The sequence below is a fragment of the Ascaphus truei genome, chromosome 13 (assembly GCF_040206685.1).
Source record: "Ascaphus truei isolate aAscTru1 chromosome 13, aAscTru1.hap1, whole genome shotgun sequence".
Classification (NCBI taxonomy): Eukaryota; Metazoa; Chordata; class Amphibia; order Anura; family Ascaphidae; genus Ascaphus; species Ascaphus truei.
In genome coordinates, this window is record NC_134495.1 from 49,017,902 (window position 1) to 49,044,722 (window position 26,821).

General features: G+C 47.9%; 2 protein-coding genes across 3 annotated transcripts in view; one reads left to right on the forward strand and one right to left on the reverse strand.

Annotated features, from left to right (window-relative positions):
- Positions 1–12,506, reverse strand: part of RPGRIP1 (RPGR interacting protein 1) — a 71,640-nt gene extending 59,134 nt beyond the window's left edge. For both annotated transcript variants that reach the window (XM_075569139.1, XM_075569137.1), the window contains exons 1-3: positions 12,384–12,506; positions 11,963–12,059; positions 11,544–11,603 (exon numbers count right to left, since the gene is read on the reverse strand). In XM_075569139.1, coding sequence (XP_075425254.1) covers positions 11,544–11,603; positions 11,963–12,059; positions 12,384–12,419 — 193 coding nt within the window. In that variant the 5' untranslated portion in view covers positions 12,420–12,506. The remainder of the gene's footprint in view (positions 1–11,543; positions 11,604–11,962; positions 12,060–12,383) is intronic.
- An 8,536-nt stretch (positions 12,507–21,042) lies between these two features.
- LOC142465176 (G-protein coupled receptor 4-like) lies at positions 21,043–26,378 on the forward strand. Its single transcript, XM_075569142.1, has 2 exons — positions 21,043–21,147; positions 25,159–26,378. Exon 2 carries the CDS (start codon positions 25,172–25,174, stop codon positions 26,135–26,137), a length of 966 nt encoding a protein of 321 aa, XP_075425257.1. The 5' UTR covers positions 21,043–21,147; positions 25,159–25,171; the 3' UTR covers positions 26,138–26,378.
- Positions 26,379–26,821: the final 443 nt, after the last annotated feature.

A 26,821-nucleotide genomic window follows, 5' to 3' on the forward strand; every position in this document is an offset into this window, starting at 1 on the left:
ACATAGAGTCATACAGAGGCAGGAGCAGCATAGCGATTATCTTATAGATACAGAGTCATACAGAGGCAGGAGCAGCATAGCGATCATCTTATACATAGAGTCATACAGAGGCAGGAGCAGCATAGCGATTATCTTATAGATACAGAGTCATACAGAGACAGGAGCAGCATAGCGATTATCTTATACATACAGAGTCATACAGAGGCAGGAGCGGCATAGCGATCATCTTATACATACAGAGTCATACAGAGGCAGGAGCAGCATAGCGATTATCTTATACATACAGAGTCATACAGAGGCAGGAGCAGCATAGCGATTATCTTATACATACAGAGTCATACAGAGGCAGGAGCAGCATAGCGATTATCTTATACATACAGAGTCATACAGAGGCAGGAGCAGCATAGCGATTATCTTATACATAGAGTCATACAGAGGCAGGAGCGGCATAGCGATCATCTTATACATAGAGTCATACAGAGGCAGGAGCAGCATAGCGATCATCTTATACATAGAGTCATACAGAGGCAGGAGCAGCATAGCGATCATCTTATACATAGAGTCATACAGAGGCAGGAGCGGCATAGCGATCATCTTATACATACAGAGTCATACAGAGGCAGGAGCAGCATAGCGATCATCTTATACATACAGAGTCATACAGAGGCAGGAGCGGCATAGCGATCATCTTATACATAGAGTCATACAGAGGCAGGAGCAGCATAGCGATTATCTTATACATACAGAGTCATACAGAGGCAGGAGCGGCATAGCGATCATCTTATACATACAGAGTCATACAGAGGCAGGAGCAGCATAGCGATTATCTTATACATACAGAGTCATACAGAGGCAGGAGCAGCATAGCGATCATCTTATACATACAGAGTCATACAGAGGCAGGAGCGGCATAGCGATCATCTTATACATACAGTCATACAGAGGCAGGAGCAGCATAACGATCATCTTATACATACAGAGTCATACAGAGGCAGGAGCAGCATAGCGATTATCTTATACATACAGAGTCATACAGAGGCAGGAGCAGCATAGCGATTATCTTATACATACAGAGTCATACAGAGGCAGGAGCAGCATAGCGATTATCTTATACATAGAGTCATACAGAGGCAGGAGCGGCATAGCGATCATCTTATACATAGAGTCATACAGAGGCAGGAGCAGCATAGCGATCATCTTATACATAGAGTCATACAGAGGCAGGAGCAGCATAGCGATCATCTTATACATAGAGTCATACAGAGGCAGGAGCGGCATAGCGATCATCTTATACATACAGAGTCATACAGAGGCAGGAGCAGCATAGCGATCATCTTATACATACAGAGTCATACAGAGGCAGGAGCAGCATAGCGATCATCTTATACATAGAGTCATACAGAGGCAGGAGCAGCATAGCGATTATCTTATACATACAGAGTCATACAGAGGCAGGAGCGGCATAGCGATCATCTTATACATACAGAGTCATACAGAGGCAGGAGCAGCATAGCGATTATCTTATACATACAGAGTCATACAGAGGCAGGAGCAGCATAGCGATCATCTTATACATACAGAGTCATACAGAGGCAGGAGCGGCATAGCGATCATCTTATACATACAGTCATACAGAGGCAGGAGCAGCATAACGATCATCTTATACATACAGAGTCATACAGAGGCAGGAGCAGCATAGCGATCATCTTATACATACAGAGTCATACAGAGGCAGTAGCAGCATAGCGATTATCTTATACATACAGAGTCATACAGAGGCAGGAGCAGCATAGCGATCATCTTATACATACAGAGTCATACAGAGGCAGGAGCGGCATAGCGATCATCTTATACATACAGAGTCATACAGAGGCAGTAGCAGCATAGCGATTATCTTATACATACAGAGTCATACAGAGGCAGGAGCAGCATAGCGATTATCTTATACATACAGAGTCATACAGAGGCAGGAGCGGCATAGCGATCATCTTATACATACAGAGTCATACAGAGGCAGGAGCAGCATAGCGATCATCTTATACATACAGAGTCATACAGAGGCAGGAGCAGCATAGCGATCATCTTATACATAGAGTCATACAGAGCCAGGAGCGGCATAGCGATCATCTTATACATACAGAGTCATACAGAGGCAGGAGCAGCATAGCGATCATCTTATACATACAGAGTCATACAGAGGCAGGAGCGGCATAGCGATCATCTTATACATAGAGTCATACAGAGGCAGGAGTAGCATAGCGATTATCTTATACATACAGAGTCATACAGAGGCAGGAGCGGCAGAGCGATCATGTTATACATACAGAGTCATACAGAGGCAGGAGCAGCATAGCGATCATCTTATATATACAGAGTCATACAGAGGCAGGAGCAGCATAGCGATCATCTTATACATACAGAGTCATACAGAGGCAGGAGCAGCATAGCGATCATCTTATACATAAAGAGTCATACAGAGGCAGGAGCGGCATAGCGATCATCTTATACATACAGTCATACAGAGGCAGGAGCGGCATAGCGATTATCTTATACATATAGCCATACAGAGGCAGGAGCGGCATAGCGATCATCTTATACATACAGAGTCATACAGAGGCTGGAGCAGCATAGCGATTATCTTATACATATTGTCATACAGAGGCAGGAGCAGCATAGCGATTATCTTATACGTATAGAGTTATAGTTTATATGCCTTGCTTGGGCCTCCATCAATATAAATGGCTATTGAGATATCTAGTAAAGTGAGGTTTTCAGCTTAGAGGTAAACCTTGTTTAGATTCAGTTCATGATCTGCTTTCCATTGGCAGATTCCTAGCATGTTGCTTGACCACATACAGTATACATACATATGTCCACTTGTCCACCATTCACTGTATGATACTGTAATAGTGTATTCATGATGGCCTTCTGTTGTTGAGTAACAAAATGACAGAATTGTTTCATTCTGATTTTTCTGGATTGATACAAAATGCTAATGTTATCTTTAGTGATAATGAAGTACCAGCGGTGAGCCTGTAGGTCTTCATAAATTGTTTAAAAAAGTGTAAGTAAGAAAATAAAGAACAGTTCCTGCGCTCCTACCAATGGGGCTAAAATATACTAGTGACATGTTTACATTTAGACCCGAAGTCCGTGTAACAAAGAAGTCATTTGCTTCCATCTTTTGATCAAACCATGATTCAAGTCTGCCAGCCAATATAGTGTTACTGATTAATGATGTACCGAGTGCACGGAATTACCCGGAATTACCCGGCGGATTTTCAGCTACCTGGAAATTACCCGGATCCGGCAACTGAGACGTGGGCCCGGCGCCGGGTAATACCCGGTGCCGCGTTATGTCAGGGTAGCTGAAAAAGACATCATTACTTACCTGCTGTCAGCGACGGAAGGCGAGGAAGACCCGTGAGGAAGACGGTGGCGACATCTACGCAGGTCAGCAGCGGTCCTGTGGCAGCATCAGCAATGTCTGTCCAGCCGGCGCGGGGCTGCAGGACTCCATAGCAGCGTGAGCTGGGGAACCATGTGACCGGAGCAGGAGCAGAAGCGTTCCTATTGGACAGCCGGCTGTCACATGGTTCCCCAGCTCACACTGCTATGGAGTCCTGCAGCTCCCACGCGGGCTGAACCCACACACTGCTGATGCTGCCACCGCCACACGGACCTCTGCTGACCCGCCTAGATGCTGCCGCTGTCTTCCTCCACCCCCAGGTAAGTGCCAACCGGGTAACCGGCTACCCGGCCGGGTAGATCATTTGATTTTGGCCTGGTACCAGTTACCCGTTTTTTTTTTAAAGAAGGACCCGGTCCAACACTATTACTGATACATTCTGTCATAGGGGTAGGGCTCACCTGGTTTCTGTTTTACTTAACAGTTCCTTGGAGGTGTATGGCTCCTCCCTTCAGGACAGAGATCCTAAACAATTCTCCAATTAGCATAAAGGTATAATGCACCTCATTGTCAGTCTGCACATCACCCTCCACTAGGGTGACCAGATATTCAAAATGAAAAACCGGACACATTTATAAAAAAATTTTTTTTAAACAAATTACATCACATGTTGCCATGACAATGGGACACTGACGTCAGGCGGTGACATGTTGCCATGACAATGTGGCATCACGTGATGCCTCGGCGCCATAATGCGTCCCATTGTCATGTCAACTTGATGCAGCGTGACGTCACGGAGCGTCTCATTGTTATGGCAATGTGTATTACGTGACGTCGCGCGGCCATGTTAACGGAATTTGGAGGGGAGGATACAGCCAAAGGCAAGATAAATATATAATAAATAGATCTAAAACATGTTGTTATGTCCGGGTTAGCCTTCAATAGAAGGTGGCAACCCTGGCTGCAGTGTGTGTTTGTGCATATAGAGGTGGGGGCTGCAGTGTGTGTTTGTGCATATAGAGGTGGGGGCTGCAGTGTATGTTTGTGCGTATAGAGGTGGGGGCTGCAGTGTGTGTTTGTGCGTATAGAGGTGGGGGCTGCAGTGTGTGTTTGTGCGTATAGAGGTGGGGGCTGCAGTGTGTGTTTGTGCGTATAGAGGTGGGGGCTTTGCTTAGGCCCTTCAACTCTTACAGCCAGGACATTGTTGGCCAAGAATGCCCAGTTCGAAGGGGATGATTACTACTTCAAAAATGTATTTATTTCCAATTCTTAACATAACACAAACTCTTGTCTCCCCCCCTTCCCTCCCTTTCTCGCTCTCTCAGCTCCCTCACCGTGTATGTGTGTATGTGTAATTAAAATTGAAATAATTAACAAATTGAAATGAAATAAATAATTGACATAAATTAAAATTAAATAAAAAAGGTAGGCATTAATTAAAATGAAGACATTTAAAAATGTGACATTCCTGACCTTGTATATTACACTTTGCAAAATAGGGTCTCTTGTTCTCCTTGTGGCAGTCAGTGACATCACTGCCATGCAGGGCCGCAGACAGCTTTCCCGGGGCCCAGAACACACGTTTCGGCGGCCTTGCGAGAATCCCCCTTCTCACACACCACCTAACTCTTACCCCACCTCGCACTCCCCAGTAACCCTTTCCTTCCCCCCCTCTCTTACACCCCCCATGTATTTTTCTCCCCTCCCCTCACTCAACCTCCCTCCCCAATATACGTGCACACACAGTGACACACACACAGTAACAAACACACAGCCACTTACCTACACACACAGCCCCTCCCCTCCTCATATTTCCCCCTCCTCATCTCTTCCACTCCCCGCATCTCCCCCTCCTCATCCTCTTCCACTCCCTGCATCTCCCCCTCTTCATCCTCTTCCACTCCCTGCATCTCCCCCTCCTCATACCTCCCCCCTCCCCTCCTCATACCTTCCCCCTCTCTCCCTTCTCTCCCCCTCTCTCTCCCTTCTCCCCCCCCTCTTCTTCCCTCTCTCTCCCTTCTCCCCCCTCTCTCCCTTCTCCCCCTCTCTCTCCCCCCTCTCTCTCCCTCCTCCCCCCCTCTCCCTCCCTCTCTCCCTCCCTCTCCCCCCACTCTCTTCTCCCCCCTCTCCTTCTCCCCAATCTCCCCCCTCTCTCCCTTCTCCCCCTCTCTCTCCCTTCTCCCCCATCCTTCTCACTTCTCCCTCTTTCCCCCCCCCCAACCACTCCGTTTGCCCCACCCCACAGCAGCCCTTTTGCCCCCCCCCCCCACCCCACAGCAGCCAATTTGCCCCCCCCCCACCCCACAGCAGCCAATTTGCCCCCCCCCACCCCACAGCAGCCAATTTGCCCCCCCCACCCCACAGCAGCCAATTTGCCCCCCCCCCCACAGCAGCCAATTTGCCCACCCCCCCCACCCCACAGCAGCCAATTTGCCCACCCCCCCCACCCCACAGCAGCCAATTTGCCCACCCCCCCCACCCCACAGCAGCCAATTTGCCCACCCCCCCACCCCACAGCAGCCAATTTGCCCACCCCCCACCCCACAGCAGCCAATTTGACCACCCCCCCACCCCACAGCAGCCAATTTGCCCACCCCCCCACCCCACAGCAGCCAATTTGCCCACCCCCCCACCCCACAGCAGCCAATTTGCCCACCCCCCCACCCCACAGCAGCCAATTTGCCCAACCCCCCACCCCACAGCAGCCAATTTGCCCCCCCCCCACCCCACAGCAGCCAATTTGCCCCCCCCCCCACAGCAGCCAATTTGCCCACCCCCCAACCCCACAGCAGCCAATTTGCCCACCCCACAGCAGCCAATTTGCCCAACCCCCACCCCACAGAAGCCAATTTGCCCACCCCCCACCCCACAGCAGCCAATTTGCCCACCCCCCCACCCCACAGCAGCCAATTTGCCCACCCCCCCACCCCACAGCAGCCAATTTGCCCACCCCCCCACCCCACAGCAGCCAATTTGCCCACCCCCCCACCCCACAGCAGCCAATTTGCCCACCCCCCCACCCCACAGCAGCCAATTTGACCACCCCCCCCACCCCACCCCACAGCAGCCAATTTGACCACCCCCCCACCCCACAGCAGCCAATTTGCCCACCCCCCCCCACCCCACAGCAGCCAATTTGACCACCCCCCCACCCCACAGCAGCCAATTTGACCACCCCCCCACCCCACAGCAGCCAATTTGACCACCCCCCCACCCCACAGCAGCCAATTTGACCACCCCCCCACCCCACAGCAGCCAATTTGACCACCCCCCCACCCCACAGCAGCCAATTTGCCCACCCCCCCCACCCCACAGCAGCCAATTTGCCCACCCCACAGCAGCCAATTTGCCCACCCCCCCACCCCACAGCAGCCAATTTGCCCACCCCCCCACCCCACAGCAGCCAATTTGCCCACCCCCCCACCCAACAGCAGCCAATTTGCCCACCCCCCACCCCACAGCAGCCAATTTGCCCACCCCCCCCACCCCACAGCAGCCAATTTGCCCACCCCCCCACCCCACAGCAGCCAATTTGCCCACCCCCCCACCCCACAGCAGCCAATTTGACCACCCCCCCACCCCACAGAAGCCAATTTGCCCCCCCCCCTGAAGTAGCCCGTTTTTTACACCCACCCCCCTTGCAGTAGCCTGTTTTTTACACCCACCTCCCCCCTGCAGTAGCCCGTTTTTTACACCCACCCCCTTGCAGTAGCCCGTTTTTTACACCCACCCCCCCCCTGCAGTAGCCCGTTTTTTACACCCCCCCCCCTGCAGTAGCCCGTTTTTTACACCCACCCCCCCTTGCAGTAGCCCGTTTTTTACACCCACCACCCCTGCAGTAGCCCGTTTTTTACACCCACCACCCCTGCAGTAGCCCGTTTTTTACACCCACCCCCCCTGCGCACGCACGCGCTCTCTCTCTCTCTCTCTCTCTCTCTCTCTCTCTCACCTCCAACCAATCTCCTGCTTCTACTCCAAGCCCTGCCCCCAGACATCCTGCTATTGAAAAAAAAAATACTCCTCACGCCGCCTCGCGCACCGCCGCGGCCTCGCGCACGGACCAGTCACCAGGGGCAAAAACCGGGACATTCCCGGGATGGGCTGTCACCCGGGACAGGCCAAAAAAAACCGGGACTGTCCCGGCAAAATCGGGACGACTGGTCACCCTCCACTGAAGGTGAGTGTTTATGGCTGACAGAAAGAAGAGATATGTGTAAGTATTAATATTTCTCACTAGGGTATTTGTGCCCCCACAGTTTTCCTTTATAATAAGGGAGCTTTGTTACTGGCTTTGGCCAAATCACAAATAAGCATATGTTTAATTTATTTAACCCCCTCAGAGCACTTTCACATACTTCACAAAGTTTAGTCCAAGGAACAATAAGAAATGACATATTCAGTGCAGGTACCTGTTAAACAGAGGTTACCTTGACAAGGCTGGCGGCTTGAATCATGTTTTGATCAAAAGATGCAACCAAAAGACTCCTTTGTTACACGGACTTCGGGTCTAAATGTAAACAGGTCACTAGTATATTTTAGCCCAATTGGTAGGAGCGCAAGAACTGTTCTTTTGTTTTCAAATATGTAAGGCCAATCCTTTTACCAGCGGCATACTTCTAAAGGGAGGAGCACAGGCAGTATGTACAGTACGTGTATTTGTTTTCCAATTGAAGTAAAAATCAAAGACTTATGGTAAAGCGCTATGTAAAACTAGCAGCGCTATACAAGAACATGCAAAAAAAAAGTGGTGGGAAATCTCCAGTTCGGATAAATATTTAGTCAAAGATAATTCCAAGGGGATGGAGATTGGAACAATTACATCATATTGCAGAAGGCAATCTTCTCTTTTCTCTGTACACACTCTCTCTAGGTGACCTAATCCCATATTTTGGGATTAAATATCACCTCTTTGCCGACGACACACAAATTTACTTTTCAACCCCTGACCTTACACCTGCTGTACAAACCCAAGTTTCTGAATGTCTGTCTGCGATATCATCCTGGATGGCCCTCCGCCGACAAACTTAACATGGCAAAAACAGAGCTCCTTATACTTCCTCCCAAACCTGGCCCTACTACCTCCTTCCACATTACTGTTGGAAGTACTATCATTCACCCTGTAGCACAAGCACGCTGCCTAGGGGTCACATTCGACTTCTCTCTCATAATCTCCTCTCACATTCATAAGGTAGCTAAAACCTGTCGCTTTTTCCTCCGCAATATCAAAAAGATACACCCTTTCCTGTATTGCTCGACTGCTAAAACTCTGACTCAGACCCTCATTCTCTCCCGTCTCGATTACTGTAACCTCCTGCTGTCCGGCCTCCCTGCCTCTCACCTGTCTCCCCTACAATCTATCCTAAACGCTGCTGACAGAATCACTCTACTCTTTCCTAGATCTGTCTCCGCGTCTCCCCTGCTGAAATCCCTCCCATGGCGTCCTATCAAATCCCGTATCACACACTCAATTCTCCTCCTCACTTTTAAAGCTTTACACTCTTCTACTCCTCCTTACATCTCAGCCCTAATTTCTCGCTATGCACCATCCTGGCTGTGGGTTCTGCTCAAGGAACTCTTCTCTCTACCAATTTTGTATCTAAAGCCCTCTCCCACCTTAAACCTTTCTCACTGACTGCCCTCAACTCTGGAATGCCCTTCCCCTCAATACCCGACTACACCCTCTCTATCCACCTTTAAGACCTACATTAAAACACACTTGCTTAACGAAGCATATCAGTAGTTCTGTGGCTGATACTTTGCACCTCATACATAAACCTTGACCCTCAGCAGACGCACTTACCAGAACGCCCTCTTACTGTCTCTGTACGTTCTTCCTACCTACCAATTAGATTGTAAGCTCTTCGGAGCAGGGATTCCTTTTCCTAAATGTTACTTTTATGTGTGAAGCATTTATTCCCATTATGTATTATTTGTTATTTATGATTGTCACGCGTATTACTTCTGTGAAGTGCTATGTACATTAATGGTGCTATATAAATAAAGACATACATACATACACAGATACAAAGAGATGGAACAATATACAGTACGTAATCTCCAAATGTTCTTTGGAACTAATGGTATTATTAATTGGACATGAGCCACACTCAGCAGAATTAGACATTGTCGCCAGGAAGAAGCACTTAGGTATGAAACATTGCGTGTCAGTTTCTGTTGTGAGAGAGGAACAGAGGACTGGCCGCAGGAAGCCTCGCAGACTTGAAAGACGGCGGATAAATGTGTCATTATTGACACGAGGTTCGCTTTAAACTGCATTTATTTCTCTCTATAATAGAGGACTGTTTATATCCACATGTTGATCAGGGTCTGCCTCACCTCTATAATATTCCTAAGGCACAAGCAATGCCTAACACCATATGATGGGATGTGTTATTATAATGTGAGGATTCATGCTCCCTTGCTAGTATTTTGCTGGAGTCCTGATGTAATATTGGGAATAATCCTGTGTGTTAGCAGAGCCTGATAATGTATCTTTCTGAGGCACAGACTTTTCACCGCCTGCAGCTCATATACAGACAGAGTCAATCTTTAATATGAATAAGTATGCTCACATGTTGGTTAACTTCTGATTAATACGGCTTTCAGCATTAAGAGCAGCATGGTTCAACAATATATATATATATATATATATATATATATATATATATATATATATATATATATATATATATATATATATATATATAAACCATAATACTGAGTTAAGTTATGGTGAGTAAAAAAAGTGACAAAAACCCTCCACAGCAAAGCAAATAATGCATACAGTTGTATTTACATTTACATATATATATATATATATATATACTGTATGTATATATATATATATATATATATATATATATATATATATACTGTATGTATATATATATATATATATATATATATATACTTTTACACTCAACAAATGTTGCAGACCTCTGAATCAAAACTATAGGAATGTGCATGATTTACAGAAACAATACATATATATTTATATATATAAAAGTTAACGATACCGTGTATATTCCACGAAATCAGGAGACAGCACTCAATCTTGAAGCAATGCTTCAAGTTTGAGTGCTGTCTCCTGATTTCATGGCAATAACACGGTATCGTTAACTTACAAATTCTTTATGGGACTTGCACCTACTTATATATCTCTGCTAATGGAGTGCCGACTGACTGTTACTATATATATATAGCAACTGTAAATTATGCTTTACTGTGGAGGGTTTTAGTCACTTTTTTTACCCACCATACCCACCATAACCTTAATAGTGGTGGTACTGTATATATATATATATATATATATATATATATATATATATATATATATATATGTATATACACACACACACACACACACACACACATTTTCTTGCCTCGATATACAGTAATCTTTACATTTTTATTATTTACCATTTTGCTGGGAGAACATCAACTATCTTTTTGTCTTTGCTTGCACAACCATCAATATATATCGCTATTGAAATGTCTGGTAAAGTGGGGTTTTGAGCTTGGAGGTTCAGCTGGTTTTCTGGCCGCTCTCTTGTCATTCCTTTACCTACATTGGTTCTAACTGAAGCGTGACAGATAATATCTACTTGTTCCAGCTTAACGAGTGTGTTCATGTTCACTAGTTACATGGTCACACAGGAAGCAGGGACTGGTGTCCTGTTCGGTCTGTGGCTCCCCCAACAGTGAGATGTAGTGACGTATAAAGTATTTATGATCTATGTAGAGACCACAGAGACTGACATGAGTCATTGATGCACTGTATTGTTCAGAGTGCTGATGCTTACTATAGAGAGGCAGGCAGGGGAAATCAAAGTTGCATGCTCATACCTGTGCCACTCTTCTGTAAGGCAGACAGATTCAATCAGCCACATAGGACACAAGGGAGCTATGGCTCATCAAATCTGCCCCACCTATTAATAGGTGACATAAAGACACATGGACTTATGGTCCCTCATATTTATAACCATTGTGCCATCTACCCCCCACTGTTTGGTGACCTAGTGGCACACAGCCAAGGATCTATTGCCCATGGTGTCTGCCCCTATCTATAAGCAAACTGTCCCAGACTGCCCAACAAGTCTATGCCCCCATGCGCTGTAGTGTTAGTGCTGCTGACCTCTCATCCTTGGGGTCCTTTCAGTCTGCTGTCTCTGGGCGTGAGAGCCTTTAACCACATCTGAAACACAATCAGCCATGAGTACACCTGGCATTGTGCAGGAGCAGAGGGTAGGAAGGGAGCAGGGTGGGAGTGGGACTTCAAGGGCGTAAGGGGGCCTTGTTTGAGAGTATGAGGGCAGGGTTGGGGTAAGGGGGGAGAGAACAGTGAGGGGATAGAGAGAGGGCAGAGAGGGACCAAGATGGGAAGCGAGTGGGCAGAGGGTGAGGGCAAAGGGGCAAGTAGAGAAAAGGGGGGGGAGCGAAGGGTGGGGGCAAGGGGGCAGGTAGAGAAAATTGAGGGGAGAGCAGGAAGGAAGAAGAGGGTATTTAAAGGGGGCTGGAGGTGATCAGGTAGTGGGTAGGTCAGGGGGATAATACCTTGTATTGCTCTAATGACAGCTGGTTTGGAGTCAGTGTCCCTAACAGGAATGTCTGAGGATGTGTCATCCACCAGGAGCAGTGACATCTTCTCTCCCTGTATCAAGAGACAAGACAGGAGTCAATGAGGTCACCACAGAGGGTGGGTTATCTGTAGCTCCCTAGAGGTGGACTCGCATATGAATGCCAGTCTCTCAGGGTCACTGACATCAACAAGCAGCACAAAACAAAGCAAGGTCTTCTGGCTATAAGCTAATCTGGAGACAGAAACTGGATCCTGAACCTGGGTGAAAGACCCCGAACTGAGAGTGGTCATAAAATGGATCTCCCACAAATTCTTCTCACCTCGTCTTCCTAATATATAATCTCTTAACCCCCCCACTCCCCTCTCTCCCATTCTTTTTCCTCTCTTGTGGTTTACCTGCGGGTCTCTCTTTGTCTCCACTGTCACTTGCATACACTGTCCCCGGCTGTGTCACTTCTTCCTCTGGAATAAGCCCTTGATAATCTGGGCCCATCTGCTGAGTGGGGGATATTGGGCGATACATTGAGGGCATTAGTCAGGCAGCACTGAGCCAAATCCTCATGCAGGGAGACAGGACGGGGGAAAGGTTGTGTGGGGAGCACAGAAATCCAAGGAGGCATTTAATGGCATATATTCTATCTATCTATCCACACACACAGGCACAGTGACACGCACAGATACACACATACACATACACACAGTGACACACACACAGTGACACATACACACATATACAGTGACATACACGCACAGATACACATACACACACAGTGACACACACATATACATACACACACAGTGACACACACACATACACACAGTAACACACGCACAGTGACACACATACATACACGCACAGTAACACACACACGCACAGTGACATGCACACATACACACAGCGACACACACATACATGCACAGTGACACACACACATACACGCACAGTGACACACACACACATAGTGACACACACATACACACATAGTGACACACTTACACAAAACATTGTAATAATTTATGACAGGCCAGAGAAGGAAGTAACAGCATGCGGTCAAAGCACATTCCCACACATACATAAACACTGTGACACACGCATATACACACACAGTGACACACACACAGTGTCACACAGTTAAAGCACAATCCTACACACACACACACACACACACAGTGACACTCACATATACACACACAGTGACACACACACACACAGTGACGCACACGCACAGTGACACACAGCTAAAGTACATTCCCACAGACATGAAACCAAAATAAATAAATATATACGCAAACATGCATACTGTATATAGACATGAATACTCATCACATATACATACATACATATATACACACATATATATATACACACACGCCCATATATGTATATATGTACACTTTTGGCGCTATATAAATAAAGACATACAATATATATAAAATAAAAAGATCACTTGTGAGCACATTCATATGTCTTAGGCAGGTCTGCAACCCTGCCTTTCACCATTATCACCCAGCATACAGTGTTTTACTGCAGCAAGGGATTCTGGGAAATGACATGCAAATGAACACACCGTGTCACCTTTTGCCTGAAAAACCATTGTTACATGGAGCCCATATAAGTTAATGCTCGCAGTTAACACAGCTTTAAAGCACAGCATGGGAATCAGATGCAAAGCCAGAGGAACCATTCACAGACGTGTTTCAACCCTAATGGGTATCATCAGTGTGAGGTTGGTATCATCACGCTGATGATACCCATTTAGACAGCGCTTATAGTGCCGTCGATGGCGACGGCGACACGACGGGTGACGTCACCTGTCGCCATCACCACAGGCGAAAGTTATATTTCGCAGGGCAGCGGCGGCGCGAGTTTCCTGAAATTTGATTGGTTCAAGGGCTGTCACATGGGGCGATTGCCCTTGAAAAATCAGGTTTTGCCGGCTACCAGTTTTCGCGACAGCGACATCGCTCTCTCGCATTGTCGCCGTCGCGCTTACTATAAGTGCACGAGGAGGTGGCGGCGGCAATGCATTTGTTTTCGGGCGACATCGCTTCGCCGGCACTATAAGCGCGGCCTAAGGTTGAAACATGTCTGTGAATGGTTTCTCTGGCTTTGCATCTGATTCCCACGCATAAGCGTATATGGGCTCCATGTAACAATGGTTTTTCAGGCAAAAGGTGACACTGTGTGCTCATTTGCATGTCATTTCCCAGAATCCCTTGCTGCAATGGAAACACTGTATGCTGGGGATAATGGTGAAAGGAAGGGTTGCAGACCTGCCTAAGACATGTGAATGTGTTCACAAGTGATCTTTTATTTGCTATATGCAATACGGTGGAAGTTTCTTGTTGCCTTTTTCACTCACCATAACTTAAAACATATACAGTCATGTGAAAAAGAAAGTACACCCTCTTTGAATTCCATGGTTTTACATATCAGGACATAATAACAATCAGCTGTTCCTTAGCAGGTCTAAAAATTAGGTAAATACAACCTCAGATGAAATCCAACACATGACATATTACACCGTGTCATGATTTATTTAACAAAAATAAAGCCAAAATGGAGAAGCCATGTGTGAAAAACTAAGTACACCTTATGATTCAATAGCTTGTAGAACCACCTTTAGCAGCAATAACTTGAAGTAATTGTTTTCTGTATGACTTTATCAGTCTCTCACGTCGTTGTGGAGGAATTTTGGCCCACTCTTCTTTACAACGTTGCTTCAGTTCATTGAGGTTTGTGGGCATTTGTTTATGCAAAGCTCTCTTAAGGTCCAGCCACAGCATTTCAATGGGGTTGAGATCTGGACTTTGACTGGGCCATTGCAACACCTTGATTCTTTTCTTTTTCAGCCATTCTGTTGTAGATTTGCTGGTGTGCTTGGGATCATTGTCCTGTTGCATGACCCAATTTCGGCCAAGCTTTAGCTGTCGGACAGATGGCCTCACATTTGACTCTAGAATACTTTGGTATACAGAGGAGTTCATGGTCGACTCAATGACTGCAAGGTTCCCAGGTCCTGTGGCTGCAAAAACAAGCCCAAATCATCACCCCTCCACCACCGTGCTTGACAGTTGGTATGAGGTGTTTGTGCCGATATGCTTTGTGCATTATGGCCAAACATCTCCACTTTGGTCTGGTCTGTTCAAAGGACATTGTTCCAGAAGTCTTGTGGTTTGTTCAGATGCAACTTTGCAAACCTAAGCCGTGCTGCCATGTCCTTTTTAGAGAGAAGAGGCTTTCTCCTGGCAACCCATCCAAACAAACCATACTTGTTCAGTCTTTTTCTAATTGTACCGTCATGAACTTTAACATTTAAAATGCTACCTGAGGCCTGTAGAGTCTGAGATGTAACACTTGGGTATTTTGCAATTTCTCTGAGCATTGTACAGTCTGACCTTGGGGTGAATTTGCTGGGATGTCCACTCCTGGGAAGATTGTCAACTGTCTCGAATGTTTTCCACTTTTGAATAATCTTTCTCACTGTAGAATGATGGACTTTAAATTGTTTGGAAAGGGCCTTATAACCCTTCCCAGATTGATGGTCTGCAACAATTGCTTCTCTAAGATCATTGCTGATGTCTTTCATTATGTGAGCTCTTTAAAAGCAATTGAGAATGTTAGAGTATCTCACACTCATCAAGTATACCGGCTCACAGCTGGGCTCACAGCATTCACTGTTCTATAGTCAATATCCCAGTACACCTCTGATGATCCTCTGGTGTAGTGTGACTAGGGCTCTGATTACTCAGTCCAAAGCAGTTCATGTAACTGGATTCCGTGAACTCCTCACAGCCCTCCAGGTACTCACAGGGTCTTTGTACACCTCCGGTGCGCTCCCTCACAGCACTCCGGGTCCTCACAGGGTCTTTGTACACCTCCGGTGCGCTCCCTCACAGCACTCCGGGTCCTCACAGCTCAGTGGGTATCTCTCTGTACCTCCGGGGCTCCTCCAGTACCTCTGCGTGGCCTGATGACGTCACTCCGTCTCGCGCGAACTCCACGATCTTGCTGGTGACGTCACAGGTGCCGGTGATACACACAGGGTTGGCGTGTGTGTCTCCTAACTCCTGCAGACTTGTGAACACTAAAATCAACACGCCTTATGCGTTTCTCCTTTACGGCTTCTTCTACTTATGTAAAGCTGCTGTGCATGCGCAATGATTTGCATAGCGTGTAGCCATGGAGTAATGATCTGTGCTGCTTATCTGTAGGTCATCTACACTGATATAGACTGCGCACATGTCCCTTTATGGCTCCGTAGGCATGTTGGTATATGCATTAGAGTATATTCACACGTCGTGAGTGTAAACCTGCTGCGCATGCGCGCTAGTCGGCATAGCGCGATACAGGAAATAAGTCCTACCACTATGTGCTTCTCGCTGACACGCGGTAGTACGCATCTCTCCCCTTCAACCCCGATAACATACAGATGATCTCCCTCCTCGTGGAGCGAAATCTTTCCTTTTTATACAGCCCCCTGCCCTAGCCTCCTCATCACTCCAAGTTTAAGTCTTTGGACGAAACGCGTAGGAGTGGGAGTGCTAGGCAGGAACCCTGGATCATTTTCCTACCGGAATACACGTAACTATGCTACCTAACACTGCTGCTGTTATTATTTTTGTGGAATTTCATCACCTTTGAGCCACTTTTTCATGTGCTGGCTACTGGACTTTGCTTCTAATTGAGTGTGTTCATTATACACATCTCATGTGATATATTGACTGTAGTTTGTGACCCTCAGAGCTTGAGAGGATCACTAACCTACAGATTCTTATTATTGTGTAGGACTGCCCTTTGCCCCTACATGCTATATACTAATGCTTGATACAGAAGATTCATTCATTGGGCAACTAGTCAATACTTATGCGGAAATGTCCATTTAATGCACTCCTTTACATCTTGGAATCTGCTATTTCACATCTTTTGATTTAGGGCTGTTTTAGCCACACTAGCCAGACTATCACTCTATTGTAGTTTCAGGTGATTCCATTACTGCTTTCATTTAGTATCGGTGACCATAGTGCTGGTTCACCTTTCCTATAACACATCAGTGTTTCTTTAGGTAGTGCCCGTGTCAGGGGTCCTTGCCATTTTTTAATTATCTTGTACTGTTTTTTAATGTTCTTTATGTCAATTAATAAAATGTTATCTTTATCACGGTATACCCGAGTGCTCTTAAGCGGGTTCTTTTCTCTTTCAGTCGTATTATTATTACTGACCCGTGAGCACCGTCTGTTACGGTTATTATTCCGTTATAAATCGGCTTATGGTGACCATCTATATTGCTTGAGTGGATGCGAGGTTAGCTTCTCCCTTTTCGTATATATATACTGTATACACACACACCCCTCCAATGTCACGGGGGTGGGGGGGTGCGGTGGCTGCGGGCTCGCTGCAGGGCGCCACCATCTTGAATAAAGCAGAACGAGCTGAGAGTTGCGGTGGCCATTACCAGGGTCACACAGGCGCAGTGGAGCAGGCGCACGCGGGGCCAATGTTAGAAGGATCTGCAAGTAGGGTGACCAGATTTGGAAAATGAAAAACCGGGACACAAAAGAAATATTAATACAACAAATGACATTACTAAAAAATTAATATTATAATGATATTTATCTAATAGTGTCACCATTGATGCTGTATTATTCATTCTACCTCTTCCCATTCTCTCTCTACCTTCTACCCCATCAGGGCCGCCAACTGAAATCATGCGCCCCCCCCACCCCCCCAAAAAAAATTTAAAAAAAATCTACTCAATACCTACTGTAGCCACAACCATTTAAAAATTGAATAAATTCCTAGTAAGAACTAATAACAGTATTCGTTTTTTTAGATAACAGTTTATTTATTGTATTACACTTATACTGTACTACCATTAGTCCGTGTTACGTGTGTGTGTGTGTGTCGGATGACCTCACTAATCGGAAAAAAAGTCAGATGTGAATTATTCTGAACCCCTTAACCAGTGTCAGGATGCCCCCTCCTCACAATTTCTAAAGCCGCAATCCCGCCTGGGATCTTACCTGATCTGCAGTCCCTCAAGGTACTACAGTATACTGGAGGGGAGGTGTTCCCTACCTGTCTTCAGATGTCTCCCGTGTGAAACTTGAGTCAGATCTGGAAGAAAGCAGTACAGGTTATTTCGGTATAGGTATACAGAAGTTAAGATAAGACAGAGAGAGAGTGGGTGAGAGACAGGGGGAGACAGAGAGACGGAGAGAGACAGAGAGAGGGGGAGGGGGAGACAGAGAGAGAGGAGACGGGGAGGGAGAGAGAGAGGAGACGGGGAGGGAGAGAGAGAGGAGACGGGGAGGGAGAGAGAGAGCAGATGGGGAGGGAGAGAGAGAGAGGAGACGAGGAGGGAGAGAGAGGAGACGGGGAGGGAGAGAGAGAGGAGACGGGGAGGGAGAGAGAGAGGAGACGGGGAGGGAGAGAGAGAGAGGAGACGAGGAGGGAGAGAGAGGAGACGGGGAGGGAGAGAGAGGAGACGGGGAGAGAGAGGAGACGGGGAGAGAGAGAGAGAGAGAGAGAGAGGAGACGGGGAGAGAGAGGAGACGGGGAGAGAGAGAGAGAGAGGAGACGGGGAGGGAGAGTGAGAGAGGAGACGGGGAGGGAGAGTGAGAGAGGAGATGGGGAGGGAGAGTGAGAGAGGAGACGGGGAGGGAGAGTGAGAGAGGAGACGGGGAGGGAGAGTGAGAGAGGAGACGAGGAGGGAGAGTGAGAGAGGAGACGAGGGAGGGAGAGAGAGAGAGGAGACGGGGAGACAGAAGGGGAGACAGAGGGGGAGACAGAGACAGAGGGGGAGACAGAGGGACAGAGGGAGGGGGAGACAGAGAGACAGAGTGAGGGGGAGACAGAGAGACAGAGGGAGGAGGATACAGAGAGACAGAGGGAGGGGGAGACAGAGGGAGGGGGAGACAGAGAGAGAGGAGACGGGGAGGGAGAGAGGTGACAGGGAGGGAGAGAGGTGAGAGGGAAGGAGAGAGAGGGGGAGACAGAGGGGGAGAGACAGAGGGAGGGGGAGACAGAGAGACAGAGGGAGGGGGAGACAGAGAGGGAGGGGAGACAGAGAGACAGAGGGAGAGAGAAACAGGGAGGGGGAGACAGAGGGAGGGGGTGACAGGTGAGAGGGAGAGGTGACAGGGAGGGGGAGACAGAGGGAGGGGGAGAGCGGGGAGAGGTGACAGGAAGGGGGAGAGGGAGACAGAGGGAGGTGGAGAGCGTGGAGAGGTGACAGGTGAGAGGAGAGGTGACAGGGATGGAGAAAGGGCAACATATATACAGATCACATTCCAGGAGGCACTGTTCTAAAGTTAAAACCCTTTTTTGGCTTCATTCATTGAAACATCGCCGGAAGAAGAGATCAGTGTATCTTGAAAGTTCGCACAAATAATAGCATTTCGTTAGCCACAGAACGGTATTGTCTATTCATTTTTGATTATATATACAGTTATATTTGCATATATATATATATATATATATATATATATATATATATATATATATATATACAGGCCTGCCAACAGGGGGGGGACAGAAGGTACTGGCGTCCTGGGGCCCTGTGAGTGAGTGCTGACAAATCCGGCCTTCCGGTCACCCCTGGCAACCAAATTGTGCCCGCTAGCGATCCCTACAATTCCCCTGCGGAATCCCCCCCCCCAAAACCTGATTGGCTGGCGCGTAGCCAGGATTTATTTTTTTTGGCTCACAGCCAGGCTTTGAGCTGTGAAGCCACCATTTCTTCTATCCAGCACAGAGCAGGTAAGCAATGTCCCATGTCCTCCCTTGCCTCTCCCCTGGCCCCCCACTGGTCTCCTCTGGCCCCCCACGGCCTCCCCTAGTCCCCCCTGGCCTCCTCTGCTCCCCACCACTTGATCCCCTGTCCCCCCCATGTCTCCCCTGCCTAGCCCCCCCATGTCTCTCATGCCCACCCCCTGTCTCCAGTCAGTCAACACTGTCTCACTTTGTCACTGTGTCTGTCACCCTGTGTCTCTGTCTGTCACCCTGTGTCTCTGTCTGTCACCCTGTCTCTCTGTCTGTCACCCTGTCTCTCTGTCTGTCACCCTGTCTCTCTGTCTGTCACCCTGTCATCCTGTCTGTCACCCTGTCACCCTGTCTGTCTCACCCTGTCACCCTGTCTGTCTCACCCTGTCATCCTGTCTGTCACCCTGTCACCTTGTGACTCTGTGACTCTGACACACACACACACACACACAATCTGGATATCTTATTTACCCTATATATCCTAACTACCATATACCTACACCAAAATAACATATACTGCTTTCTTCCAGATCTCACTCTCAAGCTTCACACGGAAGACATCAGAACCCCCCCCTAACCCAGAAGACAGGTAGGAAACACATCCCCCCAATGTATAACATTGCGGGAATGAGGTACCTGGACATTGAGGAACTGCGGATCAGGTAAAATCCCAGGTGGGATTGCTGCATTTGAAAATTGTGCATCGGGTAGATTTTTTGGTTCGGCGAGTAGATTTTTGCGTTATTTGTCAAGCACTGCCCATGCGCAGAGGTCTCGGCACGCATGCACAGGGTGTCCAGCCTGCAGGTGAGATGAGTGGCGTCCGGCGGGCTGCCCCGCTCCCAACGTGTGACGGAGGGGAAGCGCCGTGACGAGCACATGCCCGCCATCCCAGCTCCCCCTGCGCCAGCCTCCTGCCCCGGCCCCAGTCGTTAAAGTAAGCGGTTATCTTCTTGTAGTGAAATGTTTGCCAAATGTTATTCATGATCTTATTGATGTGTGGGGTTGGACCAATATATGTATTGAGGGTGTGGGGGTGTATTTTTATTTGTATTGTGGGGGTGTAATAAACAGATTGCATTGTAATGTTTTTTTCCATATTACAATAAGAAGAAAACAGTTAAGTAAAAGCTGCGCGCTTAAAAATATTTTTTTCATGGTAGGTGCGCTATGAATTGGGGGGGGGGGGGGCTGCTCCTTTCATTTGTCCTGGGCCCCATGATTTCTGTTGGCAGTCATATATATATAAAGTGACAGACACACACACACACATATATACTGGCTGTGATACTTAGAGGAAGTGAACTTCTTACTTACAGTATCTGTAGCACGTAGGAGGGATCAGAGAATTCACAGAGACAATGCCACAGATACAGACTGAACAAAGACAGAGAGGTAAGCAGGGTCTGGATGGAAAATGTTAGTCCGGGGGGCAAGCCCACAAACCTGGCCAAGGACCAGGCGGCCCACACACCATACACTCGACAATACATCTGACTGCATCTGTATACACAGGTGCACACACCAGATACACGCACCACACAGATGCACATACCAGATACACGCACGATACACAGACGCACACACCAGATACACGCACAATACACAAATGTGCACACCAGAGTCCTTGAATATTAAATAGAATGGTTTTGCTATTACTGAGCTTAACTCCTTGAGAACTCTTCGATGTATGCCATCGGGGCCAGGTGCCTTATTTACTTTAATTTTATCAAGCCGCTTATGAACTTCTTCCTCAGTTAACCAATTGGTCATTAATATGGAGGTTGTGGCTTCCTCCTGCGGCACTACTATTGAACTTGATTCTTCCTGGTAAACACAGAGGCAAAGAATTTGTTTAATACCTCTGCTTTTTCCTTATCTCCAATAATCTCAAGGCAGGGGATCAGGAGTGCACTCACATCCAGGAGTATATAAAAGGTAAATACATACACATAAAATAGATATATAAAAGTTTACACTCACAAACATAAAATGGACTCAGGCATTGGGACCACCCAGGGTCAGACATTGGGACCACCCAGGGTCAGACAGTGGCAATAAGCAGCACTTCCTCCTTCTCTGGTTTCCCACCGGTGGCGGCTGTCCACTGTGGAGTTTAGACCATGTGACTGCGTAATGCTAAATACCCCAACAGTAGGATAAATGAATGAATGAATAACCAGATACTTGTAGGGGGGACCCCTAAACATAAACTTGATAGAAGACAGGTACTGGGTTGCAGTCCCGGATGGTAAGCTCACTAATAAGTGACGCTGTTGTTAACAATAACACCAGGAAGATTGAGCATAATAACACCCTATAACGTACCAATTGTCTAAATAAAGTCCTGAACAGGAAAACATGTAGCAAGCGATTGACTCACTCTGGTTGATGCACAGTCCATGCGATCCAAAGGTGAGGGGTCCCCAGGTGTGCTTCCGTCCAGGGGGTAGGCTAGTAGAGAAGGAGAAAAACTGGAAGAGCACTACTGTAGGTATCAAAAAAGTAGAAAGGAGGATGCGTATCCCATAAAAAGATTATTTATTGGTCATGGAAAAACAAGGCAATGGAGAGCCCTACCAACGTTTCACACTTCACAGAGCGCTTTCTCAAGGTAAAAAATAACTCAATAACAGCACAGCTCAAACCCCATTCATATCAAAGACATATTATGTGACACGTGTTTATCACCTTCTAGCGAGTACCTGGCATTGCTCGAGAATTCTAAGAAACCAAAATATACTGAGATTTAGAAATGGATCATTTAATAGTTTCTTTTTTTTTTGTTTATTTGGATTTTGAAAAAACATAGGGAAAGGGGTACAGAAAGCAAAAAAAGAGGGGGGGGGGAGAGGAGGGGTAGTGGATACCACCATTTTAACACCAGGATCCAAAAATACAAAATTACAAAACATCAACGGCGCCAAACATCTTAACTCCACAGATTACACGAGAATATCAACTGTCAGAGAGAGAATACCTTCCAGATTGCAGTGTCAAAAATTCACCTATTTCCCTAGTGTGCCAGGGCTCCCAAACTTTATAGAATGTTCTAGAGTTATGTATCACAGAAGCTGTCTGTCTTTCCATCACCTGGACCTCATTCACTCTCGAGATAATCTCTTTCCTGGAGGGGGGCTGGAGCTTTTTCCAGGCACCTGCGATTGCGCGTCTTGCCGCAGTCAGAAAATGCGCCAATAATTTAGATTTATTTTCATTTAAATTGTCTAGTGGTTTACCAAGAACCAATATTATTGGGTCTAGGGGGAGTCTTATCCCAAAAGTTTATTGCATCAAGTTTTGCACTATATCCCAGAATCTCTGGTGGAGGGAGTGAGAGCAGCATGTCCCGCGGGAGGAGGGAGAGCAGCATGTCCCGCGGGAGGAGAGAGTGAGAGCAGCATGTCCCGCGGGAGGAGAGAGTGAGAGCAGCATGTCCCGCGGGAGGAGAGAGGGAGAGCAGCATGTCCCGCGGGAGGAGGGAGTGAGAGCAGCATGTCCCGCGGGAGGAGGGAGTGAGAGCAGCATGTCCCGCGGGAGGAGGGAGTGAGAGCAGCATGTCCCGCGGGAGGAGGGAGTGAGAGCAGCATGTCCCGCGGGAGGAGAGAGTAAGAGCAGCATGTCCCGCGGGAGGAGAGAGTGAGAGCAGCATGTCCCACGGGAGGAGAGAGGGAGAGCAGCATGTCCCGTGGGAGGAGGGAGTGAGAACAGCATGTCCCGCGGGAGGAGGGAGTGAGAGCAGCATGTCCCGCGGGAGGAGGGAGTGAGAGCAGCATGTCCCACGGGAGGAGAGAGTGAGAGCAGCATGTCCCACGGGAGGAGAGAGTAAGGGCAGCATGTCCCGCGGGAGGAAGGAGTGAGAGCAGCATGTCCCGCGTGAGGAGGGAGTGAGAGCAGCATGTCCCGCAGGAGGAGAGAGGGAGAGCAGCATGTCCTGTGGGAGGAGAGAGTGAGAGCAGCATGTCCCGCGGGAGGAGGGAGTGAGAGCAGCATGTCCCGCGGGAGGAGAGAGTGAGAGCAGCATGTCCCGCGGGAGAAGGGAGTGAGAGCAGCATGTCCCGCGGGAGGAGAGAGTGAGAGCAGCATGTCTGCCGGGAGGAGGGAGTGAGAGCAGCATGTCCACCGGGAGGAGTGAGAGCAGCATGTCTGCCGGGAGGAGGGAGTGAGAGCAGCATGTCCACCGGGAGGAGAGAGTGAGAGCAGCATGTCCGCCGAGAGGAGGGAGTGAGAGCATCATGTCTGCCGGGAGGAGGGAGTGAGAGCAGCATGTCCCACGGGAGGAGGGAGTGAGAGAAGCATGTCCGCCGGGAGGAGGGAGTGAGAGCAGCATGTCCGTTGGGAGGAGGGAGTGAGAGCAGCATGTTCCGTGGGAGGAGAGAGTGAAAGCAGCATGTCCGTCGGGAGGAGGGAGTGAGAGCATCATGTTCCGTGGGAGGAGGGAGTGAGAGCAGCATGTCCCGCGGGAGGAGGGAGTGAGAGCAGCATGTTCTGCGGGAGGAGGTAGTGAGAGCATCATGTTCCGTGGGAGGAGAGAGTGAGAGCAGCATGTCCCGCGGAAGGAGGGAGTGAGAGCAGCATGTTCTGCGGGAGGAGGGAGTGAGAGCATCATGTTCCGTGGGAGGAGGGAGTGAAAGCAGCATGTCCCGCGGGAGGAGGGAGTGAGAGCAGCATGTCCACCTGCAGCTCTGATCTCACAGCAGGGCAACTGCTGATCTCCTGCTCTCCCCCCACATTATTGGGGCCCCCAAGGTTATTGGGCCTAGCGGGGGCCTCCTAACCTTGGGGGCCCCTTGACATGTGCCTACTGTGCCTTATGGGTAATTCGTCCCTGAATATATTTATTTTTATTGTAATGCTTTTGGGTACATTTTGTTTTTATTTTATCATCAGCTGCAAAAATAAAAATGTTCTATTTCCCACACTGCAGCGTCCAACATTCAGTTGACCATGTGCAAAACATGGATTCTCTCTCTAAATTCAGTTCAACTATTTACAATCCTGCAGAATGTGGTTAAAATCAGTGCAGATCTGAAAGGTTCAGTCCGCCATCTTGATTCAAAATGACCTCCAACTGTATCCAAACAGACAAAACTGCTCCTTGATCACAGGAAATCATCATCCAAAATGTGGTCACAATATCTTAAGAGGTATCCAAATATATTAGATTACATACAGAGTGTTCATTCTCAACACTCTTCTTTACTTAATTTGAAAAAGAAACGCCTCTGGGTTTATAAATGCTGTATTACCCAATCAATCAGTGCCCCCAGTTGGTTTCCTGACTGAGAGATACAAGGGCATCTTTCTTAGCCTCAATAGGCACAATACAGAGCTCTCGGACACCTCGGATGCTGCAGTGTTAAGTAATGATTATTTAGAGATGCTAATCTCCCCTTTTCCTTGCAGACTCCCTGGTTAGATGTTCCTGACTCCGGATTCCCTCGTCACCTCACAGAACTCAAGTTCTACATCTGCTGATCTGTTATCATGCAGCGTTATCCCTGCAGAATGCACCCTCTTCCTTTCCTGTCTGTACTCCACCATCTCTCTCCTGGGGCTGCCACTCAATGTTCTGGTTCTGTGGGCCATGTGGCCACAAGTTAGGAGCCCCATGGGTGTTCCCATTTATGTGGCCAACCTCCTTTGTGCTGCCCTTTTGCAAGCAGTGACCCTCCCTTTCGGTGTGGTCTACCTTCTACGTGGCTGGAAATTGGGGTCCATGTCCTGCTCTATGCTTTGTCTAATCCCTTCCCTCATCCAGGGGGTTGCAGCTATGTTTGCTGTCTGGATCTTTGGGGTACGGTACGTGGCAGTGGCTCACCCATTGAAGTACCGCAAACTCTGCTCGGGCTGGGTCTGTTCCCTGGTCAGTCTTTCTCTGTGGCTGCTGCCTGTGGCCTTTTCAATAGCAGTACGAGGGATTGTCATAGACAACACAGATGTTTGCTTTCCAAACCACAATGTGGCACCAGAGTGGGCTTTGTTTGACCTGATCTTCTGCTTCCTATTTGGCGTGCTCCCCTGGCTCCTGCTGGGAATCCTCTGGTTCCTTATCTCTAATGCCCTTAAGAACTCGCCCTCTGTCCCTATTAAGCAGCGCAGGAGGATCAGCTCACTGCTCCTGCTGGTGGTGGTTGGGTTTGGGGTGCTCTTTGGTCCCATAAATGGGATTCGGGGATACCAGAGTATTCTTGTCTTGCTTGGACAACACCTCTGCCACATTGAGCAGAGTCTCTTACTCCCTTATCATCTGGTGTTTGCCCTCAATTGCTTCAGTGTGGTGTTGGCGCCTCTGTTCTATGCCTTCAGCTCCAGTGGGGTAAAGAAGAGGCTGATGGGGCTCATCAGGAAGGACCAAGAAACTCACAAACTAAGGACACCATGAGAGCACAAAGACTGTCCCCTCTAAGACTGGATATATAAAGGGATTGGCTCAGATATACAAAATCTGGTACATTTATGTATCAACAGCTAAGGAGATTGAAGACAGAAGCAGGAGCCTGGTACCTCTAGAGATTGACAGTTGAAGATACATATGAAGATTGATAACTGGCACTTCTAGAGATAGACAGTTCAATGAAAAAAAAAACTGCAGAGACTAACAACTCTAATACTGGGATGAATATTGTGGTTCAAGTGAAGGGCTACATAGTGAGAGACATAGCAATAGTCCCCTATACAACAAGAGGCACAGAGATGCACACTGGGCAGAACTAAGGGCAGGGTCATATTGTAGAGACGGGCACAGCTAAGAATGGACAGTGGCGCAAACAGGGGTAAGGATGTAAAACCTGGCACCTCCACAATAAAACAACACGAGGGATGGGTGCAGAGACACAGATACACCTGTAAGACTGAATGGCTATGGGGTAGGTGTGTCAGTGAGGGGTACCCAGGCCAATAATAAAAGGTATTATGCCCTGCTGGGTGCTCCTGAGCCATATTGGGGAGTTTGAAGTGTCAGCTCTGCAATCCAGTTATGGCATGTGCACTGTATTGTAATAAAGATGTATGTGTGTGTTTTACTGTTCCAGGAGTGCCAACCAGCGGAGATGCCCAGGGCACGAGT

What these genes read in the sequence shown, in the direction of transcription:
- LOC142465176 (XM_075569142.1), top strand. Translation starts at nt 25,172, where the DNA reads ATGTTCCTGACTCCGGATTCCCTCGTCACCTCACAGAACTCAAGTTCT.